The sequence below is a fragment of the Trachypithecus francoisi genome, unplaced genomic scaffold (assembly GCF_009764315.1).
Source record: "Trachypithecus francoisi isolate TF-2019V2 unplaced genomic scaffold, Tfra_2.0 Lachesis_group4, whole genome shotgun sequence".
Classification (NCBI taxonomy): domain Eukaryota; kingdom Metazoa; phylum Chordata; class Mammalia; order Primates; family Cercopithecidae; genus Trachypithecus; species Trachypithecus francoisi.
Genome location: NW_022681469.1, coordinates 7,196,418 through 7,214,067, shown reverse-complemented (window position 1 = coordinate 7,214,067; position 17,650 = coordinate 7,196,418). Strand labels below are relative to the sequence as shown.

The 17,650-nt window shown below is 37.5% G+C and overlaps 1 protein-coding gene across 1 annotated transcript in view; it reads right to left on the bottom strand.

The window, feature by feature from the left end:
* KMT2C (lysine methyltransferase 2C) overlaps window positions 1-17,650 on the bottom strand; it is a 302,059-nt gene that overhangs the window by 64,123 nt on the left and 220,286 nt on the right. Inside the window, 3 exon segments of the mRNA XM_033193165.1 lie at window positions 8,956-9,086; window positions 10,161-10,280; window positions 12,317-12,445. Coding sequence (XP_033049056.1) covers window positions 8,956-9,086; window positions 10,161-10,280; window positions 12,317-12,445 — 380 coding nt within the window.

Sequence of the window (17,650 nt, the reverse complement as noted above, 5' to 3'; positions counted from 1 at the left end):
CATATTTCGTAATGTCAAGAAGTAAAAATGGCCTTAATGTCTATCAATAGGCATATAACTATCCAACTTAGACACGCATATTACAAAATACAATAATTTTTAAAAAGTATATAGCTCTATGTTATCAAAGAAAAGCCCTAAAATACATTACTAAAAGAAAGCAAGTTGAATTATATATACAGTAAATTATAAAATACAGGTCGGGCGCAGTAGCTCACGCCTATAATCCCAGCATTTTGGGAGGCTGTGGTGGGTGGATCACTTAGGCCCAGGAGTTAGAGACCCGCCTGGGCAACATGGCAAAACTCTGGCTCTACACAAAACACAAAAATTAGCCAGGTATGTGCCAACACGCCATAATCACAGCTACCTGGAAGGCTGAGGCACGAGAATCACTTGAACCCAGAAGGCAGAGGTTGCAGCAAGCTGAGATCACACGACTGCATTCCAGCCTGAGTGACAGAGTGACACTTCTCTCAAAAAAAAAAAAAAAAATTATAAAATTCAAATCAAGACTATTATAAGTTTGAAAAAATAAATTATAAAAAAGTTTCTGAAGGATAAATGCCAAATTATTAACAATACTACCTTATGAGAAAAGAGACTGGGAGTATATGAAGTCTGGTGGAGGTAATGATATATCTGATTTGAAATTTTCACATTTTAAATGAAAAAACTGTCTCACTTTGAAAAATCTAAAAATCCACAAAACTAGAGCAGCAGGTAGAAGAGGATTCATTTCTTATAATAAGCAATGCTTTTATCATTAGAAAACAGGCTGAATAGCAGAAAGCATTTTAGGAGTTTAGAAAATCATTTAATGCCTTCAGTATAAATTTGAGAAATCTTAGATCATGATCAACAAGAATTTTGTCTAATGACTCATGACTTTACTGGTGTTTATCAAAAACTGTATCACCCTTATGAATTTAGTGGGGTTTCCATTCCCTGTAGATAACATAAAGAGGTGGCTCCATGCACATGGTCTCTAAATGTCCAAGAAAACAGTACCATTAAAAAGACTTGCCTCATATCACACATACACACACATACATACATACATACACATACACACACACACACACACGCTGAAAGTTACTGATGTGCAACAGGGGAATCAAGACAGCCCATGAGACTAAGATCACAGAGATAATTGGGAAATTAGACCTAATAATTTTAAAGACTCTTTGCCAAAGTATTAAATGGCCAGTTTTCATACTTGCATAAACACCTAAAGAAAGTTTCTTAAATTTATATTATACTTTACACAAGGTTCAACAGGAGGAAAGGTAGGTTGCCATCACAAACTTCCTAGAAAGGACTATTAAGAAGGAAGGTAAAGGGAATCCCAGGAGAAAACAACAACAAACATGAAAAAAAAAATGGGGAACGCGCCCAAGATGGCCGAATAGGAACAGCTCCAGCCTCCAGCTCCCAGCATGAGCGACACAGAAGACAGGTTATTTCTGCATTTTCAACTGAGGTACCAGGTTCATCTCACTGGGGCGAGTCAGACAGTTGGTGCTGGTCAAAGCGTGCAGCCCGACCACCAAGCGCTGAAGCAGGGTGAGGCATCGCCTCACCTGGGAAGCGCAAGGAGGAAGGGAATTCCTTTTCCAAGCCAAAGGAAATGGAGACAAACAACATCTGGAAAATTGGGTAACTCCCACCCTAATACTGCGCTTTACCAAGGGTCTTAGCAAATGGCACACCAGGAGATTATATCCCACACCTGGCCCAGAGGGTCCTACACCCACGGAGCCTCCCTCATTGCTAGCACAGCAGTCTGAGATCTAACTGCAAGGTGGCAGTGAGGCTGGGGGAGGGGCGCCCTCCACTGCTGAGGCTTAAGTCGGTAAACAAAGTTCCCTGGAAGCTCGAATTGGGTGGAGCCCACCACAGCTCAAGGAGGCCTGCCTGCCTCTGTAGACTCCACCTCTGGGGACAGGGTGGAGTCTAAACAAAAAGCAGCAGAAAGCTCAGCAAAGATAAATGTCCCTGTCTGACAGCTTTGAAGAGAGCAGTGGATCTCCCAGCACGGAGGTTGAGATCTGAGAATGGACAGAATGCCTGCTCAAGTGGGTCCCTGACCTCTGAGTAGCCTAACTGGGAGACATCCCCCACTAGGTGCAGACCGACACCTCACACCTCACACGGCTGGGTACACCCCTGAGATGAAGCTTCCAGAGCAAGAATCAGACAGCAACACTTGCTGTTCAGCAATATTCTATCTTCTGCAGCCTCCGCTGCCGATACCCAGGAAAACAGGGTCTGGAGTGGACTTCAAGCAAACTCCAACAGACCTACAGCTGACGGTCCTGACTGTCAGAAGGAAAACTAACAAACAGAAAGGACACCCACACCAAAACCCCATCAGTATGTCACCATGATCAAAGACCAAAGGCAGATAAAACAACAAAGATGGGGAAAAAGCAGTGCAGAAAAGCTGGAAAATCAAACAATCAGAGCGTTATCTCCCCCTCCAAAGGAACACAGCTCATTGCCAGCAACGGAACAAAGCTGGACAGAGAATGACTTTGACGAGTTGAGAGAAGAAGGCTTCAGTCGATCAAACATCTCAGAGCTAAACGAGGAACTATGTAACCAGCGCAAAGACACTAAAACCTTGAAAAAATATTTGATGAATGGCTAACTAGAATAACCAATGTAGAGAAGTCCTTAAAAGAACTGATAGAGATGAAAACCATAACACAAGAACTACGTGACAAATGCACAAGTTTCAGTAACCAACTTGATGAACTGGAAGAAAGAGTATCAGTGATTGAAGATCAAATGAATGAAATGAAGTGAGGAGAAGTGTAGAGAAAAAAGAGTAAGAAGAAATGAACAAAGCCTCCAAGAAATCTGGGATTATGTGAAAAGACCAAATCTACGTGTGATTGGGGTGCCTGAAAGTGAATGGGGAAAATGGAACCAAGGTGGAAAACACTCTGCAGTATATCATCCAGGAGAACTTCCCCAACCTAGTAAGGCAGGCCAACATTCAAATTCAGGAAATACAGAGAACGCCACAAAAATACTCCTCGAGAAGAGCAACTCCAAGACACATAATTGCCAGATTCACCAAAGTTGAAATGAAGGAAAAAATCTTAAGGGCAGCCAGAGAGAAAGGTCGCGTTACCCACAAAGGGAAGCCCATCAGACTAACAGCAGATCTCTCGGCAGAAACTCTACAAGCCAGAAGAAGTGGGGGCCAATATTCAACTTCTTAAAGAAAAGAATTTTCAACCCAGAATTTCATATCCAGCCAAACTAAGTTTCATAAGTGAAGGAGAAATAAAATCCTTTACAGATAAGCAAACGCTTAGAGATTTTGTCACCACCAGGTCTGCCCTACAAGAGATCCTGAAGGAAACACTAAACATGGAAAGGAACAACAGGTACCAGCCATTGCAAAAACATGTCAAAATGTAAAGTCCATCGATGCTAGGAAGAAACTGCATCAACTAACGAGCAAAATAACCAGCTAATATCATAATGACAGGATCAAGTTCACACATAACAGTATTAACCCTAAATGTAAATGGACTAAATGGTGCAATTAAAGACACAGACTGGCAAATTGGATAAAGAGTCAAGACCCATCAGTTTGCTGTATTCAGGAGACCCATCTCACATGCAGACACACACATAGGCTCAAAATAAAGGGATGGAAGAAGATCTACCAAGCAAATGGAAAACAAAAAAAAGCAGGGGTTGCAATCCTAGTCTCTGATAAAATAGACTTTAAACCATCAAAGATCAAAAGAGACAAAGAAGGCCATTACATAATGGTAAAGGGATCAATTCAGCAGGAAGAGCTAACTATCCTAAATATATATGCACCCAATACAGGAGATCCCAGATTCATAAAGCAAGTCCTTAGAGATGTACAAAGAGACTTAGACTCCCATACAATAATAACGGGGACTTTAACACCCCACTGTCAACATTAGACAGATCAACGAGACAGAAAGTCAACAAGGATATCCAGGAACTGAACTCAACTCTGCAATAAGTGGACGTAATAGACATCTACAGAACTCTCCACCCCAAATCAACAGAATATACATTCTTCTCAGCACCACATCGCACTCATTCCAAAATTGACCACATAGTTGGAAGTAAAGCACTCCTCAGCAAATGTAAAAGAACAGAAATTGTAACAAACTGTCTCTCAGACGACAGTGCAATCAAACTAGAACTCAGGACTAAGAAATTCAATCAAAACCGCTCAACTACATGGAAACTGAAAAACCTGCTCCTGAATGACTACTGGGTACATAATGAAATGAAGGCAGATATAAAGACGTTCTTTGAAACCAATGAGAACAAAGATACAACATACCAGAATCTCTGGGACACATTTAAAGCAGTGTGTAGAGGGAAATTTATAGCACTAAATGCCCACAAGAGAAAGAAGGAAAGATCTAAAATGGGCACCCTAACATCACAACTAAAAGAACTAGAGAAGCAAGAGCAAACACATTCAAAAGCTAGCAGAAGGCAAGAAATAACTAAGATCAGAGCAGAACTGAAGGAGATAGAGACACAAAAAACCCTCCAAAAAAGATCAATGAATCCGGGAGCTGGGTTTTTGAAAAGATCAACAGAACTGATAGACCACTAGCAAGACTAATAAAGAAGAAAAGAGAGAAGAATCAAATAGACACAATAAAAAATGATAAAGGGGATATCACCACTGACCTCACAGAAATACAAACTACCATCAGAGAATACTATAAACACCTCTATGCAAATAAACTAGAAAACCTAGAAGAAATGGGTAATTTCCTGGACACTTACACTCTCCCAAGACTAAACCAGGAAGAAAATGAATCCCTGAATAGACCAATAGCAGGCTCTGAAATTGAGGCAATAATTAATAGCCTACCAACCAAAAAAAGTCCAGGACCAGACGGATTCACAGCTGAATTCTACCAGAGGTACAAGGAGGAATTGGCACCAGTCTTTCTGAAACTATTCCAATCAATAGAAAAAGAGGGAATCCTCCCTAACTCATTTTATGAAGCCAACATCATCCCGATACCAAAGCCTGGCAGAGATACAACAAAAAAAGAGAACTTTAGACCAATATCCCTGATGAACATCAATGCAAAAATCCTCAACAATATACTGGCAAACCAAATCCAGCAGCACATCAAAAAGCTTATCCACCATGATCAAGTGGGCTTCATCCCTGGGATGCAAGGCTGGTTCAACATTCGCAAATCAGTAAACGTAATCCAGCATATAAACAGAACCAAAGACAAAAACCACATGATTATCTCAATAGATGCAGAAAAGGCCTTTGACAAAATTCAACAGCCCTTCATGCTAAAAACGCTCAATAAATTCGGTAGTGATGGAACGTATCTCAAAATGGTAAGAGCTATTTTTGACAAACCCACAGCCAATATCATACTGAATGGCCAAAAACTGGAAGCATTCCCTTTGAAAACTGGCACAAGACAGGGATGCCCTCTCTCACCACTCCTATTCAACATAGTGTTGGAAGTTCTGCCTAGGGCAATCAGGCAAGAGAAAGAAATCAAGGGTATTCAGTCAGGAAAAGAAGAAGTCAAATTGTCCCTGTTTGCAGATGGCATGACTGTATATTCAGAAAACCCCATTGTCTCAGCCCAAAATCTCCTTAAGCTGATAGGCAACTTCAGCAAAGTCTCAGGATACAAAATCAATGTGCAAAAATCACAAGCATTCTTATACACCAGTAACAGACAAACAAGAGAGCCAAATCATGAATGACTCCCATTCATAATAGCTTCAAAGAGAATAAAATACCTAGGAATCCAACTTACAAGGGATGTAAAGGACCTCTTCAAGGAGAACTACAAACCACTGCTAAGTGAAATCAAAGAGGACACAAACAAATGGAAGACCATAACATGCTCACGGATAGGAAGAATCAATATTGTGAAAATGGCCATACTGCCCAAGGTAATTTATAGATTCAATGCCATCCCCATTAAGCTACCAATGACTTTCTTCACAGAATTGGAAAAACCTGCTTTAAAGTTCATATGGAACCAAAAAAGACCCCACATTGCCAAGACAATCCTAAGCCAAAAGAACAAAGCTGGAAGTATCACGCTACCTGACTTCAAACTATACTACAAGGCTACAGTAACCAAAACAGCATGGTACTGGTACCAAAACAGAGATATAGACCAATGGAACAGAACAGAGTCCTCAGAAATAATACTACATATTTACAGCCATCTGATCTTTGACAAACCTGACATAAACAAGAAATGGGGAAAGGATTCCCTATTTAATAAATGGTGCTGGGAAAATTGGCTAGCCATAAGTAGAAAGCTGAAACTGGATCCTTTCCTTACTCCCTATATGAAAATTAATTCAAGACGGATTAGAGACTTAAATGTTAGACCTAAAACCATAAAAATCCTAGAAGAAAACCTAGGTAATATCATCAGGACACAGGCATGGGCAAGGACTTCATGTCTAAAACACGAAAAGTAACGGCAACAATAGCCAAAATTGACAAATGGGATATAATTAAACTAAAGAGCTTCTTCACAGCAAAAGAAACTACCATCAGAGTGAACAGGCAACCAACAGAATGGGAGAAAATTTTTGCAATCTACTCATCTGACAAAGGGCTAATATCCAGAACCTACAAAGAACTCAATCAAATTTACAATAAAAAAAAAAAAAACCCATCAAAAAGCGGGCTAAGGATATGAACAGACACTTCTCAAAAGAAGACATTCATACAGCCAACAGACACATGAAAAAATGCGCATCATCACTCACCATCAGAGAAATGCAAATCAAAACCACAATGAGATACCATCTCACACCAGTTAGAATGGCAATCATTAAAAAGTCAGGAAACAACAGGTGTTGGAGAGGATGTGGAGAAATAGGAACACTTTTACACTGTTGGTGGGACTGTAAACTAGTTCAACCATTGTGGAAAACAGTATGGCGATTCCTCAAGGATCTAGAACTAGAAATACCATTTGACCCAGCCATCCCATTACTGGGTATATACCCAAAGGATTGTAAGTCATGCTGCTATAAAGACACATACACACGTATGTTCATTGTGGCACTATTCACAATAGCAAAGACTTGGAATCAACCCAAATGTCCATCAGTGACAGACTGGATTAAGAAAATGTGGCACATATACACCATGGAATACTATGCAGCCATAAAAAAGGATGAGTTCGTGTCCTTTGTAGGGACATGGATGCAGCTGGAAACCATCATTCTCAGCAAACTATCACAAGAACAGAAAACCAAATACCGCATGTTCTCACTCATAGGTAGGAATTGAACAATGAGATCACTTGGACACAGGAAGGGGAACATCACACACCAGGCCCTGTTGTGGGGAGGGGGGAGGGGGAAGGGAGGGGAGGGGGGATGGGGGGAGGGATAGCATTAGGAGATATACCTAATGTAAATGCCGAGTTGACGGATGCAGCACACCAACACGGCACATGTATACATATGTAACAAATTTGCACGTTGTGCACATGTACCCTAGAACTAAAGTATAATAAACATAAATAAATCAATAAACAAATGTAAGCAAGAAAATTAAAAAAAAATTTTTAAAAATGTATGAGGCACAATGTTATTCAATTAAAAGAAAAAAGATGAAAAATTAAAAAAAAGGTAAACCAAACTATAAATGGATTTTTTTCCTGACCAATTAAATGATGTTTAAAAAAACAAAGGTACAAACCTAGGATAATAAGAGATTGAGGGGAAAAATATCTATAAAGGATATACAAAAGGTAAGGCACTGGTTAGACACTTTACATACATACTCTTACTGAACCTCTGAGCATTTCTGAGAGGCACCATTATGTCACAAATGAGGAAACTGAGACAGAGATGTTAAACAGAACAAAATCACACAGCTAACTGGTAGTGGAATGGTATTTAAACCCTCCGACTTTCTAGGCTAAACTCTAACATGAACATTGCCATTAAGATGTTAGTAGCTACTGAAAAAGAAAATTGAGGAAGTTGTATGTTAGTTGAAAGGCAATGTATTTTAAAACCAATTAAACTAGTAATAGCTAACTGGAAAATTAATATAAAAAATAAATACAACTCAGGCAATGAAGGGTTATCTATGTAAGCCATAGTTTCTTAGGAGGAACAGATCAGATGAATAGTTTTCTACACTGATATTAGGATGGACTCTCAATGATAGTCTGTTCCAGTTCAATTTTAACACATGAAGAAATAGAGGCCAGGAAGGATGAATAACATGCTTAGGAATTTACAATTAGTTAGATGCAGAGCCAGATGTTTAATCTCAGTACCATTTCTAATATTGAGCTATTTCCATCGTATTGCATGGCCTTAAACTCTGACTTAATGTTTACAAGATGAACTAGAAAAAAACTTTTTTTGTAGTCTACATCTATTAAACATACTTTCTTCATACTGAAAGATATTTTTCTGATGTGTATTTTGGAAAACAAAAAGAATACTGCTTAAATCTTTGGTTCACCAGGCCTCTAAAAGTGGTTAACGATTATTAAAGCTATAACTCTGACTGAAAAACCTATCTTCAATCAATGAATATAATTACTGTAACTTGTATTGGCAAAGGAAGTTTCAGCAGAACTTGGGTGTGGGGTATACATAGCTATAAATGGCTTGAAGATTGAGTTTTTCCTACCCCAAAGTCTCCTTGTTACATCTTATAAAATACTTAGAAGTGAACAACTGGGATTAAAAAAACAATTTATGACAAGTATCAAAGCACCCAAAAAAGTAAAGTTAATTTTTACAGACCCGTGGAAGTTAAAATGGCATTTATGATGACTAAATGAAAACAAAACAAGTAAAACATTAACAAAAACAACAAACCTATGTTTTAAAACTCAATACATTCTATTTCCTCAATTAACAAACCATGTAAAATAATGTAAAGCAAAATATTACTTGTAAATAGGCAGGGAAAGTTTCTTCAAGCTTATTTTTCCTTTTTCGGTATCTCTTCTTTATTTTTTCAGTACTTTCAGTAACAGAAACAGATTCATCAACTAAAGTATCTGGTAACTGCTCACTCCAGCCTGAAATAACAGTCACATTTATAAATCTGTGGCATTTAAAATTTCTAGACAAACCCACTGAAGGTAATTTTATACCTTACCAATGTACACACAGTTTCATATAAACAAGCTTTTTCAACAAAAAACTCAAATCAAGTTTATTACTTTTAAGTGCCAAAAAATTTTCATTTCATGCCTATTTAGTATTAGCATGTTTCCCATTTTCTTAATAACAGATTTCTTTACAAAGCAAAAGCTTATTTATTTAAACACATTTTGTTAAAGAGTAAAAAGATAATAATAATAATAAATACCCAAAGCTCATGACTATGAGGAAATGGCAACTTACAAACTATTATGGGAAATTCAGTGGGTACAACTTTTTTGTAGGGTGGATTGAGAATACTCAACAAAAACCTTAAAGAAAAAGTGTGTCCTTTAATACAGCAATTCCAAGCTCAGAAATTTATTATAAATTAATTATTTGTAGGACATACACATTGTGAAAACATGACTATGAATATGCCAACAAATAAGCAATGAACACTCATTCTTGAAATCAGAAATGGAAATAAATTTGGGGACTATGAAACTAGCAAAGAAACAAGAACACAGCTTAAACTTGACAAATAAACAATCAAATGATATTCTCAGATGCTTCATGATGGCAGGGCAAACGGCACATCCCTTCTGAAAATCAGTATGAACACTCTACCACCAGACTACATAAGTGAACTGACTCTTCTGAAAACTAGAAACAGACAAACATTTTTTACAACCATCTTTTTAAATGCACCAGTAACCTAGCCAGGACATAAGGAATCCATGAAAAACAAAAATTAAGGTAAATAAGGAACCACAGAAGTAAGCAAAAAAGTAAAAGCTCTCCGAAATTTGCTGAAATCCAATGACCTCAAACTCTACACGCACTCAAATCCTTTCATCAATAAAAGGTAGTAAGGCTTTTATAGAGTAACAATAAGAAGCAATAAGGCTCTTATTGACTGTAACATTTTAGGAAGCTCTTTCCAACAGAAGTATCAAGACCAAGGGGTTACATTAAAAAAAAAAAATTTTTTTAAGTCAGTACCATACCATCATCTCTGCAAGGTAACTGCTCAGAAATAGAGCCTGAGGAATCTTTTCTGATCACCAATCTTTTGGTTTTCCCTTGCCCAGTTCGACTTCTTTGCCGCACCATAAATCCACCAATACCTATCCAAAAAAGAAATTGGGTAAACTGATAAATAATTCTCCCTACATTTTCACAGTACATAGGATAAAATTGCTTTATCTTGAATAGTAAGGCATTTTCCGAAATTAAATCTGTGCTAATCTAAATCAATAATCTGATTTTTAGGTAAAATAGAAGTTTAAAATAAGCAAAAAAAAAGGAAAAAGGCAAAGCCACTGTTATCACTTATCAAACAGAATATAAAAAGACCTGCGTGTACTTCCTCTTCTAAACAGTATCGGTGTAAATATCAAACACTGAATTATGCTGGTTTATCTATTTGACAAATATTAGTACCTCATACATCAAATTACGGTCATGCACTGCATGATGATGTTGGTCAACAAAGGCCTGCATGTTAAGATAGTGGTCCCATAAGATTATAATGGAGCTGAAAAATTCCCACCACATACAGACATCACTGTAGTTGTAACACTGTAGCATAATTACTTTATTTTTTTTAAATGAATTTAGGGTACCATGCAGCCTAAGTGTGTAGTAAGTTATACCATCTAGGTTTGTGGAAGTGCACTCTATGATGTTCACACAAGGATGAAAACGCCTAATGATATATTTCTCTGAACTTAAGTGATGGATGACTGTATTTGTATATTAACCGGCTAGATGACAGAAACATTCTTTGACTGATATGATTTCAGGGGGATGGTGTCCAGTATTCCAAGGTATGAGGGTATTTATACATGGGATACATAGAGCCCTGAGGTTAAGAGCATGGAATCTGGAGTCAAACTATGTAATTCTACTTACTCACTAAATACTTCTCATGGCCTCAGTCCTTTCACTGGTTAAAAATGGGAGTAAGGCAAAGCAGCTTCTCATACATATGTTAAATGGACAAATAACATAAGTGAATTGCTTAGAATAGAGGTCTGGTACACAGTCAACACTATAAGCTTTTGTGAAATGAAATCGCTGTCGAGCAATATACTCCGTGACCTAATGGGCCCCTCAATTAGAGGGCTGACTTCCATATGAGGCAGAGGAAAAGAAAAAAAACAGTAAATACAAGTTCCTGGAAGAAATCTGCAATGTCTAAAATTTAAAGTGTACTTATAAGTCTCATGATTAGGAAGAAATGAAATCATTTTCATAAAATGATTTAGATGCAACTAATCTTAGGTCCTTATTATAGATGTGACCTATTTAAAAGACGTTATCTTTCAAGGTCTCACAGAATACAAATGAAGTAAGAAAGTTCTACCCTACACAGCAAAAGGGATTTAGATCACTCTTACCAATAAAATGTAAGCAATCAGAAGCATAAAGATTGTACCAATCCAATTTAAAACCTCACTGGTAAAGAGACATTAATAAACTGCCTAAGGAAAGCCTACTCAATACCTGTGAAAAGCGGGAAAAAAATTTTTTTAAATAAATACATAAAAGCCTACAACTTCTGTATTGTGACAATTTCAATAATTTTTTCCAATAAGGCAAATAAAATCGACAAGCAAGACCACTTTTCTCTCCACTCCTGAGGCAGATAAGAAATAAGAGTGTTTAATCCATCATAGTTTTAACTGGACTATAAATTCTAGGAGGCATAATAACTCTCCTGTTCCCCTTCACGCTGTATACTTACTGACACTCCTGCATAAACACTGAAATCAGTTTTTTCAAAAAAAGATATCAGAAAGTGAATACTGAAAATTAAAAGCATTACAGAAGTACACATCCAGAGGAACTATCTAAATGGCCTTCAAAGTCCAAGTATGAACAAAAGCCAATCTAGTAAAACATTTAATAAAATGGTTAACATTTGGGATAAGGTATTCAATAATGATTCATTGTGAAGTATTCACATATTCAAAATAAAGAACTCTTGAGCTAAAAAGTCGTATTCAAATAGTTTGGTTCTTTAATTTACATGCACATATTTTTGTTTACACAGTTCTTAATCCTGAATAGTTAATTTTAATTGAAGTCTTCAGTATTGTATTTTTCTTAAATTAACCAAGTATTGATGATATTGAAATGTCTACCTCAGACACTATACCTGGTCTGTATGGTTTCCTTTTTCTCTTTTTGACACCATCTGTTCCTTCTACTCCCTTAGTTTCATCATCCACAGCTTCCCGCTCAGGACTAGATTCTGATTTTCCATCACAATCCATAAGTTCTCCTTCTGGAAAAAAGTAAATGTATACACAAAATTGGAAAAACCTATCAAATACATAATCCCTACATAATGGGGAATACAAAGCAGGGTTGTTGCTGAGCCATTTTAATTGCCCATCCCTGTTGGTAGGGAAAGTATGAAAGCAGACAGAAGCCCCAAATGGTTGCAGAAATTGTGCTGCTTAGTGCAGTGTTCCCATGAAATAAAACATAATAATCAGAGAAGGGGAACACAGAACTCAGAAAGAGTTCTGTTAAGTGCAATCCATTTGCACTTAACAAATTCACTTCTTTAATTGTGTCTTCAGGTCCAGGTCTCCAGACCAGAACTCTCTTCTGAGCTTCAACCACAGCTATAATTGAATACTACCTAGTTACTGAAAACTGTATATCCAAAATGAACTACTAATTAAACTGTCTCCTTTTTCCCATGTTACCTATCATCATTAAAAGGCATGGAAATGTAACCTGGAGAAGACAAAGGCCTGGAAGACCACCGTAATCATTCCTAATCTCTTTCCTCCCACAACCAAGACTCCTCAATACCTCCGAAATGCATTTTATCACTCTCTATCACCATCTTAGTCCAACCTCAGATGACTCATTATTAATACAACATGCTGCTATCTAGTTCCCCACCACAAAGTTTACCTCTCTCCAATCGGTTCTTTAAATTACTGCATAAATGACCTTTCTATAAATATGTATCAATTTTCTGCTTAAAATCCTTTCACGTCTTCCCAATGCCCTCAAAATAAACTTCAAATTGCAAGGGCCATTACAACAGCCTTTTGTAAACTTTCCAGCTTCATCTCACTCCCACCAGTAAACTATATTCAGTTGTTTGAATGTATCAAGCTCTTTTTTCCACTATCTTCCCCAATTTCTGCCTTCTACCTAATTTATCTTTCAGGATTTATTCTAAACTTCACTGTATTAAAGAATTCCTGATATTTAGATAAGGTTATGTCAAACAGTATACACACTCCTATGTATGAATCTCATGCTTCATTTTAATTGGTTCTTTAAAATCTGTGTCCCTACTGGACTATATTCTCCATGAGAACAGGTACACAGATTTTCTTAGTAACAGGTGTATTGTTAGCAGGATACCTAATACATGTTCAACAAGTACTTCACTGAATGCGGTAAATGGAATGCTTAGAGAATGCTATTTTAGAGAATGCTATTTTAACACTATGTAATCAAACTTTTCCAAGTTATATATGCTTTACATTGTATTACACGAAAAAGACATGTTTATCAAATACATTTTAAAATCAAGTTGTTAACTCCTTCAATATTTTCAGTATTACAGATAACATATTTCTGTAATGGCATGAACAGGGTATGTGTCTTTTGTTTTTTATTATATTTGGTCTATATTTGAAGCCAATTCCATAACAATCTGATAATGGCTATGAACTTATGACTAAGCCATGAAAAGAAAAGTTTATAGGCCAGGCAGGGTGGCTCATGCCCATAATCCCAGCACTTTGGGAGGCCAAGGCAGGTATATCACTTGAGGTCAGGAGTTCCAGACCAGCCTGACCAACATGGTGAGTCTCTACCAAAAATACAAAATTATCCGGGCGCTGTGGTACACGCCTGTAGTCCCAGCTACTCAGGAGACTGAGGCAGGAGAATTGCTTGAACCCGGGAGGGGGAGGTTTCAGTGAGCTGAGATTATGCCATTGCACTCCAGCCTGAGCAACAAGAGCAAAATTCCGTTTCAGAAAGAAGGAAAGAACGAAAGAACGAAAGAAAGAACGAACGAAAAGAAAAAGAAAAGAAAAGAAAGAGAAAAGAAAAAAGAAAATTACTGAAACATAGCAAGCACCAAAGATGACAAGACCAACTGTTTACTTTCAAATAAACCCACCTAAAAGTTAATGACAGGGAATTTTGGGTGAAGGTGCCGGCTAAATTCATATATTAAAATTTCATTCTCCTGAAACTCTACTAAAAACACACTGAAATAATCTATTTTTAAAAGATAAAATCAAGCTGGGGCATAGTGGCATGCCTGCAATCCCAGCTATTTGGGAGGCTGAGGTGGGAGAAAAGAATTGCATGAGCCAGGAGGCTGAGGCTACAGTGAATTATGATCACAGCACTGCATTCCAGCCTGGGCAACAGAGAAAGATCCAATCTCCTTAAAAAAAAAAAAAAAGGACAGACAATAGGAAGGGAGAAAAACAACTTAACAAAGTTAAATTCTCAGTTGAGAGCAGAAAGAACTGAAAAAAAGAATGCAGTTTATAACAATCCTCAGAAGGCTGAGAAACTAGGATAACTGGCTACCTTTGGAAATAAGGAGGAGAAAACCGAAGCAACAAGAGCTTTATTTAATTACCTACAGAAGTCATACTCCCTACACCTGCTTCCTAGGTTTACACACTGAGAAGCTGCTACTCTCATTCATGGGATGCAGGATTCCTGGGTGACCTTAAACGGAACAATGGGATAAAGACTGAAAATAGGATGAAGAAACTATACTAAATGTGGGCATACTAAATGTGGACAACCCCATCCTGCTCCCGCTGCCGTACCCCATGTTTCCCCACTAAATTCTCAGAAAGTTAGCAGCCAGATCTCTAGCCTCGAAGTATGAGGTTTGAAAAGACTGTTGTGGGGAACCTGATCAGTTCAAGAAGAACATCTAAAGATACTGAAATCAGAGGGTTCCCCAAATGGTCAGCACAAATCACCCCACTAAACTTACAAATTGACAAGCACCACCACATACTCAAAGCTTTCCAATCAACTACTTAATTCCTTTTTTAAAAAATAAAAATAGTATCTATCCAGTCTCCATCTTTAGTTATTCACTTTTAATCATGCAGGTACAATAAAGATTATCTGATGATGGTCTATAACAAGCTTGTCCAACCTGCAGCCCAAGATGCTTAAAATGTAGCCCACTACAAGTTCATAAACTTTCATACAACATTATGAGACTTTTTATGAGTTCTGGTTTTTTTTGTTTGTTTGTTTTTTAAAAAAAAGCTCATCAGCTATCGTCAGTGTATTTTATGTGTGGCCCAAGACAATCCTTTTAATGTGGGCCATGGAAGCCTGAAGATCTGCAACATCCCTGACAGAGACCTGAAAACATAAAAGACAATTTGGAATTAATAGACTAAGTAGGAAGAAAAAAATTTTTTAAAAGATTAAAATCCTCTGAGGGATAAGATTAGCCATGAGGCAAGAATAGGATGCTACAAAAGAAACATTCAAAGGGAAGAAAGAAAGCTCATGAAATAATTGAAATAACAGAAATAAAAACAAAACTCAGTAGAGGAAGATAAAATAAGGACATGAATTGGAAAGAAGCAGAGAAAAACTGAGTACGTTTCACATCTGAAGAGCAGAATTCTAGAAAAAGAGAGGGAATTGTTGTCAATAATATAGTTCAAGAACATCTCCTGCCACTGAAGGATATAAGATGGCAGACTGAAAGAGATCACTCAGTGCCTAACAAAACAGATTTTAAAAATCCAAAATAGACAAAAACAGACGTTATCCTCATGAAATTTTAGAACACTGAGGACAAAGAATTTCCTAAGAGCTTCTTTTTTTTTTTGAGGCGGAGTCTCGCTCTGTTGCCCGGACTGGAATGCAGTGGCCGGATCTCAGCTCACTGCATCCTAAGAGCTTCTAAGAAAACACAGGTCACATAGCAAGAACCGAGTTCTTCATATACTAGAAACTAAAAGGCAGTGGATCAATGGACTAAAAATGATAAATGAAAATGTATTTCCAACCTGGAAAAGATCAGTCAGGTAGGAAGGTAAAATAAAGACATTTTCAGAAGTATATAACGCCCAAAACTTACCTTCCACACATTCTCTGTCAGGGAGCTATGGAAGATACGTTCCACCCAAATTGACGGAAGAAATAAGAGAAATTAATGAAACTGCAGAAAACACATGTAACACAGGAGAGAACACAAGATGATCTCCAAGATGAAGAAGAAATCCCTAAATTAATCATATGTAATGGTTTGTGGCCAAGGATAGCACTGGATCTAATACAAAGACCACCTTTCAACTGAAACAATGCACACGAGGACAGTAAAACCCAAGAGAGCACTTTTATTGATGAGGTTCATAGTGACACCAGTAAGCATACATGTTGAGACAAATGGCATAAAGTAGCACATACAGTGCCCTAACACAAGTGGTATCACTGAAGGCTAAAGTCTCTTCTAACCAACATCTTCACAAGGGCCTTCTGATTCCTACAGGCCGCAATAAAGAAAAAGACCATATGGGCCAGGCGCGGTGGCTCATGCCTGTAATTTCAGCACAGCACTTTGGGAGGCTGAGGCGGGTGGGTCATGAGGTCAGAAGATTGAGACCACCCTGGTTAACATGGTGAAAATGCATCTCTACTAAAAATACAAAAACAGCCGGGTGTAGTGGTGGGCGCCTGTAGTCCCAGCTACTCCGGAGGCTGAGGCAGGAGAATGGCATGAACCCGGGAGGCACAAGTTGCAGTGAGCCAAGACTGCACCACTGCACTCCAGTCTGGGCGACAGAGCGAGACTCTGTCTCAAAAAAAAAAGGAAAAAAAAGGAAAAGACCATATCACCCAAACATGAGACATTCTTCCATATATGCATACTTGTATCTAGATGACTAATTTCTGGAAAGTTATAAGAAAACCACTGGTTCTTTCCAAGGAAGGGATAGCCGAGAAAGGTAGACTAACTTAACATTGTTCACTCTTTTTAAGACCTTTGTATTTCTTATAGCTATTGCCTATTCAAAAACAAACCTCTAACAGGGAAAGAATGAAAGCTTTTCTTCAATATCTGGGACAAGGCAAGGATACCTAATCTTAACACTTACATTCAACATAGTCCCAGCCAGAGCAATCACGTAAGAAAAGGAAATAAAAAGCATCCAAGCAGAAAAAAGGGGGCAAAATTATCTCTGTGTGCAGATGACATGATCCTGTATGTAGAAACCCCTAAAAATTCCACAATTACTAAAATAAATGAATTCAGTCAAGTAGCAGGATACAAAATCAATATACAAAAATCACATGCATTTCTTTATACCAATAATGATCTGGAAAAAAAAATCAAGAAAACATTTCCACTTAAAATAACATCAAAAAGAATAAAACACTTAGGAACAAATTTGATGAAGGAAGTAAAAGGTTTATATACTAAACATTATAAAATATTGACAAAAGAAACTGA